The 14,681-nt window shown below is 57.6% G+C and overlaps 1 protein-coding gene across 1 annotated transcript in view; it reads left to right on the top strand.

Annotated features, from left to right (window-relative positions):
* The window catches only part of IFFO2 (intermediate filament family orphan 2), a 40,963-nt gene that overhangs the window by 17,876 nt on the left and 8,406 nt on the right, over positions 1–14,681 (top strand). The window contains exons 2-4 of the mRNA XM_040987989.1: positions 10,868–10,928; positions 12,971–13,066; positions 14,112–14,252. Coding sequence (XP_040843923.1) covers positions 10,868–10,928; positions 12,971–13,066; positions 14,112–14,252 — 298 coding nt within the window. The remainder of the gene's footprint in view (positions 1–10,867; positions 10,929–12,970; positions 13,067–14,111; positions 14,253–14,681) is intronic.

Here is a 14,681-nt window from a genome sequence, read left to right as displayed (position 1 = left end):
ATCAATGTGAGACCCGCATGCAACTTAAAACAAGGCAAAAGTGAGTAGGTGCCTCCTTAAAATCCACACCTCGCCTTGGCCAAGAGGCTGAGACGCGATTGTCTTCATAAAATGTCAGTGGTTTCGATGTTATGGTTATGTGTCTGACTCATTCAAAATCAGAAAACTACATACAGAAGAGGATGCTAGTGTTTCTGTTGCTAAAACAAAGTATCCGAGGCTCAGTCCTGTAGGAAGAAAAGAGGAGTCCTTAGCTCGGGGCTGTGTAGGCTGAAAGAATAGTGTGGTGCCAGCTATGTCCTGCCTTGGAGGGTGGCACCCTTCTGGGGTTTGTGCAGGAGACCTAGGGCACGTGGCAACACAGGAAGCCCCTTCCAGGGCTTTCCCCCATGACACAGCAAACTCCACCTGGCCTCGCCTCTTAAAGGCCCCACCACCTCTCACTTGGCCACCCTGGGGGCCAGGCTTGCAGCACAGAAACTTCTGGGGAAACACACCTTGTACCCACATCCGAGCCACAGCAGAGAGGGCGTTTGGTACTGTAAGGACGTGAGGCCGAGGGAAGGGAGCCAGGCTCTCAGATCCATCTCTTGTGGCTTCCGGAGGTAGGTCAAGTGGGTGGATTCTTAGAGACAGGAAGTAGACAGGTGGCTGCAGGGAGGAGGAGCCTGGAGTAGGGGGGAAGGGATGGAGCATTCTCCTTTAATGGATGTGGCACTTTGGTCCAGCAAGATGACCAGAGCTCTGTGGATGGAGGGTGGGGAGGGCCTCGCAGAAGCATGGGCATGCTTTATGCAAACTGGTGGCGCTGCTAAGTGGTGTGTGTTATACATTTTACCACAATTAAGAAGAAAAGATGCACAGTGACAAGCCTTCCCTCCCCACCAGGCCCCCAGCTGCCTGGCAGCTCATGCTTCCAGGGCCATGGTGGTCATGGCTTTCTGCCTCTGGCTCCGAGTGCCAACAGGTGAGGGCAGTTTGGGTGGGACCTTCACTCCTATACTGAGTGGCATCTTGCCTCCTGGCCTGGGGGGCCCAGTGAGCACCTCTTGAGGACACAGCTGTGGCTCCTGGGCACCAGCTCCTGAGTTTTTGACTGCCTCCTGGGGTAAGATGTAGCTGGTTGTGACGGGCCCACTGAGGATGGGAACGTGACTCCCAGAGGCCTCCTAGGTACCAGGCACTGGATGTGGTGCTGGTTGGGCGTTGAGTGAGCTGAGAAGTCCTCCTGTGTGTTTTTTGTTATTTTTTTGGCAACCCACTGTCACTGGGCATTGGCGGCAGGGGGCTGTCCCCCTGATGGCGCCACATGTCCTGGGCCAGAGAGGCAGGCCCTGACTAATCTTAGCATCCTCTGTGACACCTTTACTCCGAGCTGGCCCATTGTTTTCTATAACAGTGCCCTACTAGGAGCTAGCCCGTCTGTGTCCTGGACTGCAAGGGGTATGTGCTTCACCCAGAGGCATGGGACACACACAGCTCAGAAGCCACAATGCCTGTTCACCTCCCTGTAGCCCAGGCTGGTGGGAGAGACCTCTGTGGCCAGTGCCAGGCCAGTCTGAGCACAGGCCGGAGTCATTGCCCCTCCTGGCAATTCCATAGTGCAGCATACAGGGATGCCAATTGTCTCAGACTATAGCCCTCACTGGGGACAGGGCAGGAAAGGGACAGAAACCTCCTTGCGTTTGAAGCCTGCACCTGCCACCCCCTTTACAAACTGTAACAGCCCAGAGGGAGCCGTTACAACCTCCCAGTGCCCTTCATGGATGACCACTAGGGAGGCTCAGAGACAGGGGTCCATTTGTCCAGGAGCAGGTGGCCACAAATATTGGGACTTCAACCCAATCCCCTTCAACTTTAGAGCTAGTGTTTGTTGTTGTTTTAAGATTTATTAATTTGAAAGGCAGAGTGCCAGAGAGAGAGAGAGGAGATTCCATTTGCTAGTTAACTCCCCAAATGCCTGCAACAGCCAGGACTGGGCTGATGCCAGGAGACAGGAACTCCATCCAGACCTCCCACATGAGTACCAGGGACCCGAGCACGTGAAGCACATTTGCTGCCCTCCCCAGTGCGTTAGCAGGAAGCTGGATCAGAAGTAGAGCCACTGGGATTCAAGCCAGTGCTCTGACTGGGGATGCAGGCATCACAAGCAATGGCTGCTCTGCGTGCTGGTGCCGAAGCTAGTATTTTTTATGCTTGCCAGGTGCCAGCCTCAGCTGGTTGTCTGGGCCAGTGGTGGTGGCAGCTTGCTCAGGTGTGTCTCCACGGGGTCTGAGGTCAAGGGCAAGCCAAATCCTCTGGCTCAACAGCTCTTTTTCCAAGCCAGTGATTGGGACTCCACAGTGCACATGAGCGTGTCTGATCCTGGTGTGTTTTCTGGACGATGTGTGGTGGGAGAGAGCCTTATGGAGTTAGGAGACACTGTTTTTCCCTCTGCCCTCGAGCTGCTCAGGCTTGAGTGTCCAATGGATCCGAATTAACCTTGAGCAAACTGGTTCTCCGGAACCTCCGTTTTCTCATCTGTAAACTGGGAGTGATGATGCTTGGCCCGTAGAGCTGCAGTGGGAGTTTGAGATGGGGGCGATGGCTGACCAGACCGACACAGAATCAGCACTTTACCAGAAAGGCTATGTCCTCCCTGTTTGCTGGGAGAATAAAGTATGATGAACAAGATAGATAGGTGAAATTTCCTGGCACCCTGGGTGCTGTGGCCTGGGCCTAGCACACTAAGGGTCTTTGGAATACCTCTTGCTGCAGATAAGTCTGCCCCACCCCTCAGGGTAACATAGGATTCCAGCACAGTGGGGATATCATCCTCCTGATAGCATCTTTACACAGTAAAGAGATGGGAATAACAGAGACGCCAACAACGTCAGATCTGTCCACCTGTTGAAGGGAGCATTGTGTCTTATCGTGGGGCAGTCACAGAGGGCTCCCTGGAGGAAGTGACGGAGGTGCACCCATGCCTTGAGGGTACTTCAGAGACCTCGGACTGGCCTGCTCTGGGGACATGGGTTCCTCCTCCCTGGGGGATGCCCTTGAAACACTGCCCTTCTCAGCGTGGCTTGATCTGTGGGACGGCACCCACTCGGGTGTGGTGTCCAGCCGGAGCTGCTTATAGGGTGCTGCCCGCTCTTGGTCTCTCCCAATTTCTCCAGGTCATGACACCGATTTCCTGCTCACGGGATGCCCGCATTGTGCCAGGCACCTTCCCAGCATTATTCCTGGGAGTGTTTGCAAGACACCGTGTGTGTGGACATGAGGATTGAAGCTCAGAGAACATGGGCAGCTTGCTTTGGGCTGCAGAGCCACAAGATGCGGCTGGGGTTCGATCTCAGGACCTCTGGCTCTGGACCACAGCTCCCACCCCACCTGAACTGAACACACTGGTTAGAGCTCAAGGACTGGCTGCATGAAATGGCTTTGTGGTCAGAGTTGTCCAGGGGCCATGGCTTTCTGACATGGCTGACTGGGTGCCGTGCATTTATCATTCAATACCGCTGCATTCATCATGGGACAGTGAAGCTAGGAAAGGAGAAGGGACTAACCCAAGGTCTGAGAGCTGGCCAGGGGCAGAGGTGGCCCTCCATACTGGATTTCCTGCTCAGTGCTGGCTACCTCGCGGTTGGAGGTGTGTGGGGGTCTGGGGACCCAGCTGGGCACTTGCTGTCCCTCTCCTGTCTCTCTTAGGGGCCTAGTGGCCCCTCACAGTGAGCTGTGAGACCACCAGCTACCCTGCAGGGGTATCCTCGGTCTCCAGGAAGCAGGTGGGACATGTGGCTGACTCCTTGCAGCCCCTCCCCACGGCCCAAGGCCAGCACCTGCTCTGCCTCTCTGCTGGGATGATCCTGTGCAGTGAAGACAGCGCATCTGCTCTCGGCTGCTGTTGGATCCCCTGAGGGTCAGGGTACAGCACTGCCCCTGACTTGGTGGTCAGGACCTGTGTCCAGCCAGCTGCCCCTTCTTCCCCTGAACAGGGACAGTCAGGGAGCCTCCCTTGAACCCACTTTTCTGATCCGGCCATGAACCCTACAGGATAGGTTCGCTAACCCTGTTATTACAAAGTTGGAAACTGAGGTTCTAGGCCCTCTGGGAAACACAGACAATAGGCGACTTTTCCGCTTCCCTGCTCTTCCTGGTGGGGCTGGCAGGCAGACCTGTGGCCTCTGCGGGTATGTGTATGTGCTTCATTGTTTAACTCAGCGAGAGAGGGCAAGAGACAGAGAGCTCCCATCTGCTGGTGCGCTCCCTAGATGCCCGGAATGTGGTTGGGGCCCAAGGCATGGGAGCTGGGAATTCAATCCTCTCTCCCTCTTGGGTACCAGGGATCCAGTGACTTGAGCCATCCCCTGCTGCCTCCCAAAGTCTGCACTGGTGGGAAGCTGGAGTGAAAAGCCAGGAAGGGAACCCCGGGCGGCACTGAGATGTGGACTGTGGATGATTTAAGCATAAGGCTAATGGGCCTTTTCCTGCTTATAAACTGTGTGTGTGTTTGTGTGTGAGAGAGTTTGTTCTAAAGGCAGAGTTATACAGGGTGAAGGAAAGACAGAGGGAGTCTCCTACCTGCTGGTTTGCCAGAGCTGGGCGAGGCAGAAGCCAGAAGCCCAGGAGCTTTTTCATCTGGGTCTCCCACATGGGGACCCAATCCCAGACACTTAGGCCATCCAAGCACCTGTGCAGCTGGGGACACGCCCTCGAGAACTCTGTGTGTGTGTGTGTGTTGAGGGGGTTGGTGAATGACAAGCAAGTGGGTTGCCCAGGAGAGCTGCGGGTGGTGCTAGTGACCTTAGGGCTATCTCCTCTTCCTGGGCTTAGCAGGGGACATTCCTCAGTGTCTACAGATGACCAGTGTCATGGCCAGAGGGGTTCTGGGAGATGATGGTAGAGATGGGGAGACTAATGCCGCCTGAGGCTGGGCGGGTCTGGGGTCATGCTGGCAGTCAGTCCCACAGCCCGGGACTCTCTCCCTGGGGGAGGTGCCGTAGACCACCGTCCCAGCTTGCCCACCAGGCAGCATGAACACATCTGGTCCACTGGGGTTCCTCGCTTAGACCTTTGTGCCAGGTTGAAGGAAAGACCTGAGTGTGTGTCTGAGCAGGTGGCAGCATGGTGGGCCGAGGGGCACACTCGGGCGGTGCCCATCACCAGCCCGCAGCTTGTGCTCCAGCTGCCCAAGCCATTACCGCCCGTCTGTAATGGAATCGGTTGCCCTGGTTAAGTGTTCGCATTAAATTAATACTCTTCGGCAGAGACAATCAGTTGGCATTTAATTTGTGTTTCCTCTTGTGAGCCACAGAGTGCAGCTGGGCAGCTGGGCTCTGGGGGGCATGGCTGTGACGTGCACCTGCCCAGGATCCAGGTTCCATATAGATGGATGAAGTGGGAGGATGGCAGGGGATCCTGTTGGTTCCCACAAGGGGCTGGGGTGGGCAGGGCCCATGGGAGGGCCGCGGGGGCACCCCCCCCCCCGTTCATTGCCCCCGAAGGGGACTCCCATGGTAAGCGAGAGGGGACAGTGAAGAGGGAGAGCGTCCACATGCCACACACAGAGCCTGCAGGGAGCCAGGCATCAGCCGTGGTGGCCGTGGGTTTTTGACCTTGTCTTCCCAGCCATGCCAACCCCCATGCCCTTGGTCCTGGTGGGTGTTCTTTGCTCCTGTGGTGTGAAGAGTTAGAAGGAGGGAGGGTGTTGGCTCGGCACAGCAGGAGCCAGCCGGGGTTCAGGAACTGGAAGGCAGTGAGGGCTGTCTGAATGGCCTCAGATTACTCTACATAAGGCAGGGTGCCGGGCGTGGGCCCACTCTGCTGGGAGTCCTGGGCAGGGCACTGCCTGGGCACAGCAGGGCGGCACCTCTGGGCCCTCGCAGGTGGGCAGTGCAGAACTGAGAGCCGGCCTGGCCAGGTAGCTTGTGGTCGAGTCACAGGTTCCAGCCCCGTGCCAGGCAGGCGGCTGGTTCTGCTGAGGTGGGGGAGCCCCCTGCGGGCCAGGGTGGAGTGGAAAGGGCACGAGCTGCCGACTTGCCCGGGAGGAAGAAGCTGCTCCCATCTGCATTCTGCCAGGGGCTGGGCCCACACTTGGCCCAGAATAAAGTTTTCCACTGATGACAGCATCCCAGCCTTACCTGAGCTGTTTCCCATCACCTGGGTGTGCCAGCTGCTGGCCTTCCTGGGCAAGGTGGGAACCACTCTGGTGGCTCCTCCCAGTTCTGTGTCTGGCCTTGAGTTCCCAGGGAGCTGCCCGGCCTCAATTGTCCACTGGGTGCCTGGGGCAGGACTGGGTGTTGTCACCTACACTGTTCCCCTCACATAAGATATGCTTCCTAGCCCTAAGAGGGGAGACTGAGTCATTGGCATGCCTACATGGGCCCTGTACTGCCCAGGCGTCTCAGGACTCTCCAACAGGGCTGTCTCCCAGAGCGCTAATGGTTCTGCCTTTGCCCCAAGCCGGAAGTGGAGCCCCGACACAGCCCCCTGCACTCAGCACAGGAAGTGAGAGGTGTGTGAGTCAGCCCCTCTACCAATGACTTCAGCATGGGTTTCCGTCCCTCTGTGGGCCCGGCTTTGTGAGCCTGAGTGTCCACTTGGGCCGCCCAGGACGGGGAGGAGGAGAGCTGGCCGAAGTGTGGGCTGGGATGGGGATGGGGCTGGGGGTGGGGGCTGGTCAAGGCCGTCCATTCCTCCTCCCAGGGACCAGCTGGGTTGGCTCCTCCCACACGTGCTCTCTGCGGAAGCACCTCAGGAATGCGAAGGGGGGTGGTGCACATCTGGCTGGGCCGGCAGCTGCTGCCTCCCCCACCCTGTCCGATATCCCCCCACGGGGTGAATGCTTGTCCCCCTAGAACGCTGGCAGTGGGCGCCCGGACCCTGGATCGCTCTGGAGTCATTTCCACTCCCTGCGCTCTTTGTCCCGCCATCCCTGCCTCCACCCTCTGGCCCCGGGGCTGTGGGCTGTGGGGATTGGAAGGTCGGCTTCTTCTCCAGGCCGCTTCCTGCCTGGCCTCCCCTCCCCCTGGCCTGGCGTCTCCCTAGAGAGGCTGTGCTGGGAACTTGGCTCGGGAAACCCCCCTCCATCCCCCAGCCTGAGAAATGAAGGCTCAGGATGCTGTGGGGGTGGGGACCCCAGGAGTGTGTGCAGCTTGGATCCATTCATTCGTGTCTGACTCCACTCTCGCTGCTGTCCCCATGCCAGGCAGGGAACACTGTGGGGTGCAGGGGCGTGGCCGGTCCTCAAGCACTAGCGCCAGATGTGGCTGCTCTTGGGGGGGGCGGGAACCTTTGGTTTCTTCCTTGCCCAGTCTGGCTCCACGGCCAGAGGTGGAGGCAGCAGGCCCTGGCCCTTGGCGCCCAGGACCTCAAACTGCTGTCACAGGACTCCAGTGCCTTGAGATCCCATAGCAGAGGAAGGGGAACAGTGGCTGATGTCTGAGACCAGCTGGGAGGGGTGCTGGAGCTGCAGGATGCCCAGGAGGGAGGAAGAGGAAGTAAGTGCCTGCACTCCCGCCTGCCCAGCCTGTTTCCCCACCTGCCACATGGAGCTGGGCCTCGGGAAGGGCTACAGGTCCAACTTGCATGCATTAGGAACTGTTGGTTCAGGTAGTCTAGACAGTCCAGGTCATGTTGGCACTGATTCCAGTTGTCCGTGTTCTCCTGGCCTTCACTTTCCCATCTGTAAAATGGGGGGTGAAGGTCTCTCTGAGTTTTTCCATAGCCTGGAGCATGTGAGCCATTGGGGTCCTGTTTGAAGGTTGCCTCCAGTGGGGAGGGGTGAAGGGCTTCCTCCAATGACAGGGCCATCCATAGTCATAGTCTGGGGTCCTTTGGTCAGATGGGACCCCTCCCTCCCCATCTGACAGAACCCCCTCACTGCCTGCCTCAGAGGTGGTCTTTCCCCCAGAAGCCTTGGTCTGCCTTCCTGCCCTCGCTGTCACTGGTGACCCCAGTAGTCCTTCCAGCCTCAGAGGGCCCAGGGGTTAGGTTTGACCTCTCCTGAACTTGAATCCAATCATTGACCCAGCTGTGGGCTGGTGTGAAAAGCAAGGATGGCAAACTCTTGAAGGAAATGACGTTTAGCAGCCCCTTCCCACGAGCAGGTGCCTGCGCTCTGTACCCGCCAAAGCCTTACGCGTGGGCGGGTCAGGTCTGGTGCCGGGACGGTGTCTGCGAGGCAGGTGTTGAAATCTCCCGACCAGCAGCTTGGATGACCAGTTTCGGTGGAGCTGGGCGCTGGCTGGCTCTAGGCAGAATTGCAGTGAATGTGATGTGTCTGGGACGCCTTGAGAAACAGCTCGCCTGTCTGGCTCACCGCCCCCATCCGCCCGAGTGGCTCAAGGGCAGAGCTTTTCAACATGGGTGCCTGCTGAGCCCGGTTTTCCCGCCATCCCAGGAGGGACCAGCCAGCTGTTTGGGGAGTTGTCCTCAGACTCCTGGGGAGGGGTGGGGCGAGCCAGCCGGTGCACCTGCTGGGCTTTGGAAATAAAGGCCCTTGGAGTAAAACCACTGGTGCTAAGCTGCTCCCTGGGGTGCAGCATGGGAAACATTAGTCAGGGGGAGGAGTGGGTGCAGATGGGCGGGAAGGGGGGGTGCAACGCCTGGCCTCCCATCTGCCAGTGATCTGCTGTATGCCCCAACCCCGGCCCTGGGGATCAGGGTTCACTGGTGAAGATTGCCCGGAGATTCGTGGCCTTGCAGTGCGGTTGTGTGTGTTCCTGCCCCCTGTTGGCTGGCCATGTGATCTCAGACTAGAGGTTCACCTGAACCTCAGCTGCCCTGGGAGAGTTAATACGTCACATTCCAGCAGATGATGTGTCCCTACAAGGTACTGAGCCCCAAGCACGGACCCAGACCGTCTGCCAAGACGTGGCTGCTGTTACCGTGTCTGGAGATCTAAACACAGGGCCTGGCGTTCACGCCCTGCGTTGCTTTGGGGCCGGTCACTTTCCTTCTTTGGGCCTCATTTTCTTGACCTGTGCAGTGGGTCCATGTGAAGCATTGGCTCCGACAGGGGCGGGAATGTCGGTGAGCTGCCCCAGGTGCCTGTGTCCGAGCCCCATGCTCCCTTGTCTGCTGCTGGATACAGTAGCAAGGCTGGCCCCAGAAGCCAGGCTGCAGCCAGCCCTCCTCCACCCGGCTTGGGCACTGAGCCCCGACTCTCCTCAGTGCCAGCGAGGCCAGGAGATGATTCAGCACGAGACCTGTGTCCTGGGCCCCTTGGCTCCCTAAGGGTAGAGCAGAAGGGGGAGTGGCCTGGAAACCTCTGCCCCCTTGGCCTTTGTGACCCCCCTCCCCATATCCCTGGTGAGGCTAGGAGCCTTGCCCTGGTGTGTGGGATGAACCTGGACAAATGACTTGCCCATGCTCTGTAAGGGGCACCCAGGAGGGTGGTTCTGCCTGACTCAGGCCTCGGGATTCTCTCCTTGCCTCTCTTTGGCCTCCTATGCGTCTTGCAGCCCTGGCAGCAGCCCCAGCCGCTTGCGTCTCTGTCTGGACCCCGGAGCCCACAGCAGCTCCAGGCCTGGCCGCTAACCTCGAGGCTGGCAAAGAATGAAGAGACTTGGGAGAGGGAGTGTGGGTGTATCCGGGAGCCCCCGCTAGAGCCGTCTCATGTGGAGGCGGGGAGGCCCTTCCCTCTGTGTGTGCAAACAGTATCCGTTTTCTCTCATTTCCCAAAGCCGGTGACATCACTGACTGCATCCACCCCCCCACCGCCACCACCACCTCCTGGCCTATTTTTAGCTGGCCCCAGCCGCATCCTAAGAGGCTTCCAGGCCTTGCTGCTCTGCAGCCATGTAGGGAGGGCCACATGGGGCAAGGGAAGACAGAAGCTGCGCTGTCTGTCTTAGGATGTGGCCTGTCCCAGCAACTGCGGGACTGTGAGGAGAGCCAGGCTTGGCGGCCCCTGGGTCTCCCGGGAAGCCCCTGCGTGGGGACTCCCAGTGTTTAGCAGGAACCTGCCCACTGGGCTTGAACTCTGGCTCCTCATCTGGGATTCAGTACCTCCCAGCAGGCTGCAGCCGAGCTCAGCCGTGTGCGGAGGAGTTGGGGGTTGGTTGGGAGGACTGGATATTTGGGGGAGAAAGGTGCCTGGGACAGAGGATGTCACAGTAAAGAGGGGCTGGGGCTGTCACTCACTGTCCTCCAGTCCCTTGTCCTGTGGGCAGTGCCGGGGTGCCCTGTGATTCCCCTCCACTCCCCTTGCTCCTTCCTGATCTTGCCTCATGCCTACAGGGCATGACCCATGGGAAGCCCCTGGACCTGGACCTGGGCCTGGGCCTGGCCCGTCATGAGCTCCGAAGAGATGGTGGTTGTTTTGACGGAGTAAAACAGGCTGGAGTTTGAATTCCAGTCCAACATGTCAGCTAGTCCTGGGCCTCTGGGTGAGGCTTTGTACTCCATTCAGCCTTAGCTTCTGCACAACACCCATGTAGATTTCTGAGTTGCTCGGGGTAGACTGCAGAGGGGATCCAAGGTTGTCAGTGAGCACAGTAAGTGTTTGTCTCTCGTGGGAGCAGAGCCAAGCCTCAAGGTGGAACTGGCTGCTGCCTGGCTCCCGAGGGCCAGTTCACAACTGCTTCTTGCAGCACCAGCAGGCGTGGCAGCCCTGGCCTGTCAGTGTATCAGGGGTGGCACTGCCCCTCTTGCCTTTGTCTCCCCAGATGCCTGGCTCGTGTTGCAAAGGTGGCACTGCCACACCTGGTGTCAACATGTCACATTGGCTGTCCTCTGGTACCACCACCCCTAGCTGGCAGCTCCTGGGGGCAAGCAGGGATGGGGTCACCCAGGCCCAGGGTGGCCGCTGGGGCCGTGTGTGAGGACTGAACTGGTGTGGGAAAGTTGCCCTCTGAGCACCTGTCCTTCTTGGCTTTTGCAGGTGGGAAGAAGAGCTGGCCAAGCGCATGAACCTGCAGACCATGGTGGACACCTTGCAGGAGGTGAGAGTCGTCAGAGGGACCAGCGGGGGTGGAGGGGGAACCTGCCCTGATGGGCTCAGTGCTGCAGCTCAGACACTGGAGTTCAGACATTTGGGGTCAGCTCCTGCAGCTGCCACCAGCTTGCAGGGTGATCTGGGACCAGGACACCTCCTCTGGCCTCTGTCACCTTCCCTGAGATTAGATCAGGTGGCCCGATCCCCTCAGCAGCTGGGTCTCTTGGGCAGGTCCCCAGCTCAGGCCGACTTCACAGCTGACATGAAGACAGTCCCTTTGCTGCTGTGTCTGGAGGCTCTGCCCTCTGGGCTGTGCTCCGTCACCCACCTGCAGTGGCTCCTGCTCGGGAGACATCCCACGCCCCTTAGTCTTTCTTTCCTTCTCAACCAAATGGAAACAAGAGTAGTAACTCCATGACCAAGTATGAAAACTTTGTTTGTTTGTTTGTTTCCAGAACAAAATCTTTAAAACTTTGTGCTGGTGTTGAAAGCATTTATCTTCTAAGCAGGTTAGAGGTGGATTAAAATGATGAGGAGTGATGATAGGAGGTACTTTGTTAGAATAACCAAAATCCTTTTTGCTGAACAAACCTTATGTGCTGGAATATTTGGAAAATTCAGAGAAATACAAAGTAGACAAAGTGATCTCCGGTTCAACCCCTCCACAGTTGACACACACGCACACACACACACACACACGCACACACACACACACGCACACACACACACGCACACACACGCACACACACACACGTGCACACACACACACACACACCCAGGACAACATAGTGTGAATGTACCCATTAGATTGATATACACAATATAGCCATTTTGGGCAGTGCAACATGGAGCCTAATATTTTCACATGCCCTCTTTCCCTGGTTCCAGGATGCCCGAGAGTAGCGAACCCAGCAGTGCCCCAGTCCGTTATGGGATACTATGCAGTATTTGTCTATTACCTGCAGATCCTATATACATAAGTACTTAACAATTATAAGGTCTCAGTTATTCTTAACAATGCCATATAGATATTGATATTGGATCATATCGGACCATATAGATATTGGATCAACAGTTGTTACACTATATTGTGTACAGAATAATGACCAGAGTAAAATGTATGCATTAAGTGCAGGTGCAAATTTTATTTTATTGAAAAATATACATATATATTTTTCCATTTAAAGGGCAGAGAGAGATTTTTCTATCTTCTGGCTGGGCCTGGAACTCAAATCCATGGCTGGCAAGGACACAGAGACTTGAGCCGTCGCCTGCTGCTGCCCATGGTACACTGCAGCAGGAGGTTAATCTGAGGCCGAGCCAGGACTGAGCCCAGGGACCGAGATGGGATGAGTGGGTCCCAAGCAGAGCCGTCATTACTGCACCAAGCCTTCATCCTGTGTTTCAGTATTTTGAATCCAGGCTTGGTTGGACCTGTGGGTACAGAAGCCTCAGCTGTGGAGGCTTGACTATGCTGTAACTGTTTTGTCCCATTTCCCCCTCACACCATACATTTACTTTCAAAAAGTGGTGTTTTTTTTAAGATTTATTTTATTTTTATTGGCAAGTCAGATATACAGAGAGGAGGAGAGACAGAGAGGAAGATCTTCCGTCCGATGATTCACTCCCCAAGTGAGCGCAACGGCCGGTGCTGCGCCAATCCAAAGCCGGAGCTAGGACCGTCCTCCGGGTCTCCCACGCGCGTGCAGGATCCCAGGGCTTTGCGCCATCCTTGACTGCCTACGCAGGCCCCAAGCAGGGAGCTGGATGGGAAGTGGAGCTGCCGGGATTAGAACCGGCATCCACATGGGATCCTGGCACGTTCAGGACAAGGACTTTAGCCGCTAGGCCAGGCTGCCGGGCCCCTCCAAAGTGGTTTAAGTCACCCATCAGTAGGGCTCAGCGGGAAGCTAGGCTGGGACAAGGTCCTTGATGACTCTTCCCTGGCTCACTGCTGCCCAGCCAGCCTGTTTGGACATTAGTGCCCAGAGTTCTAGATCCCGCCGCCCGGTCCCCGTCCTCTCAGCGTCCGCATCTCTGTCCCCGCAGGCAGCGCAAGAGGCCGACGCCATCCAGGAGGAGATGAACGAGAAGATAGAGCGGCTCAAGGCCGAGCTGGTGGTGTTTAAGGGGCTCATGAGTGACGTAAGTGCTGCCGCTCCGGGAGTCACGACCTCCCCCTCCCCCATGCCCATCATGCCAATCGCTTCATTCACTCGAGGAGCTTGGCTTCTAGTTAGAGTCCTGGCTGGCTGCGTTTGACCGCAACGATGACGGATGCATCGAGACCAGGCGCCCTTCCCTGCCCCTCCTTGCCCCTGCCCGCCCGCGTCCGCTTCCCGTGGTCTGAGTAGAGATGCATTAATCTCCCGCTTAACCCATCCCGCCCGCCCAGGTCCTCTGATGTGTATGCATTTGCTCCGACTTGGATCTGACTTGCTCCCAGGGGCCGGGCTGCGATGGGGTCTGATCTGTGCTGGCCTGGGTGCCCCCCACCTCAGGGCCAGCAGCCTGCCACAGAAGTGCTTTGTAAAACCAGGGAGCGTGCATGTCCCTGTGACAGTCCAAAGCCCCCAGAGTAATTGTGGGGTCAGGAGCCCTGGGTAGCAAAGCCTCCTCACTACTGGGGATTGCGGCTTCCTGTTACAGTAGGCAGTGGGTAGTCCCTTTGGGAGAACCTCTTGGAAAAGAAGCCACATGCCCTGGGGAGCAGGGGGGAAGGGAGGGACAGATTGGAGTGTTGGCTGGTACTCAGGGGCTGTGGTAGATGTGACTGGGAGAAGCCTCAGGGCCATAGGAGACCCTCGCGAGCAACCAAGGAGGGATCCCAGGAGAAAGAGCTGCCTTGCAGGTAGAAAGACAGCAGTGGTTTTAACCAGGCGGGCGACGTGTGTCTTTCTCTTTGCTCAAATGGTGACAGACGTTGGTCTGTGTGTGCTGATACGGGGCCTCCAGGCTGTGTGTGCTGGTCTGTGTGCTGATACGGGGCTCCCACAGTGTCACCACAAGGCCCCACGCCCCTCCCTCCCCTGAACAGTGTCGACACAATCCTGCACCTCCACAAAAGGCTCCAGATCCCTTGGACTTCCCGGAGGGCCTCCCTGTCTCCCCCCAGCCCGACCCTCTGTGCCCAGCCCCTCCTGCTTGCTCTGCTCCCTCGCTCATGTAACCCCTGCTGTCCTCCCTGCAGCCCATGACAGACCTGGACACAAAGATCCAAGAAAAGGCCATGAAGGTGGACATGGACATCTGCCGCCGGATCGATATCACGGCCAAGCTGTGCGATGTTGCACAGCAGCGGAACTCGGAAGACGTGTCCAAGATCTTCCAGGTGACCAGCTGCCACCTGCCCTGCGTCTTCCCTGCCTGGCCCACCCCCTTCCCTTGACTTCCTGCTCATGTCCCTCCCCGAGAGGCAGTGTCCGCCCGACTCCCTGGCCTCCCCAGAACAGCCTAGAATCCCAGCTGGGGGGACTTGCAGCTCCTTTTGCCTCTGCTGTCTGGTGGCCCAGGAGATGGAGACCAGGATATGCCCGAAGGAGGAGGCAAAGCTGGCTAAGTCAGGTCTCCCTGCCCTCCAGGGCTTGTGCTCCAGTCCACATTGCATCCACTATCTTTCCCTTGGTGTGCCAGCCCTGGGTGATGGCCCTAGGGTGGGGGACCCTGGCCCAACTCTAGGGAGTCCTCAGGGAGGTGACCTCAGGGTGTCATGGAGGAGCTCGTCTCCTTTGGTTGTTTTGCCCTGGTCTGCTGAATCCCC

Source organism: Ochotona curzoniae, unplaced genomic scaffold (genome assembly GCF_017591425.1).
Source record: "Ochotona curzoniae isolate NIBS_2020 unplaced genomic scaffold, NIBS_Ocur_1.0 contig_4792, whole genome shotgun sequence".
NCBI classification, from domain to species: domain Eukaryota; kingdom Metazoa; phylum Chordata; class Mammalia; order Lagomorpha; family Ochotonidae; genus Ochotona; species Ochotona curzoniae.
This window is presented reverse-complemented; position numbering and strand designations above follow the sequence as displayed.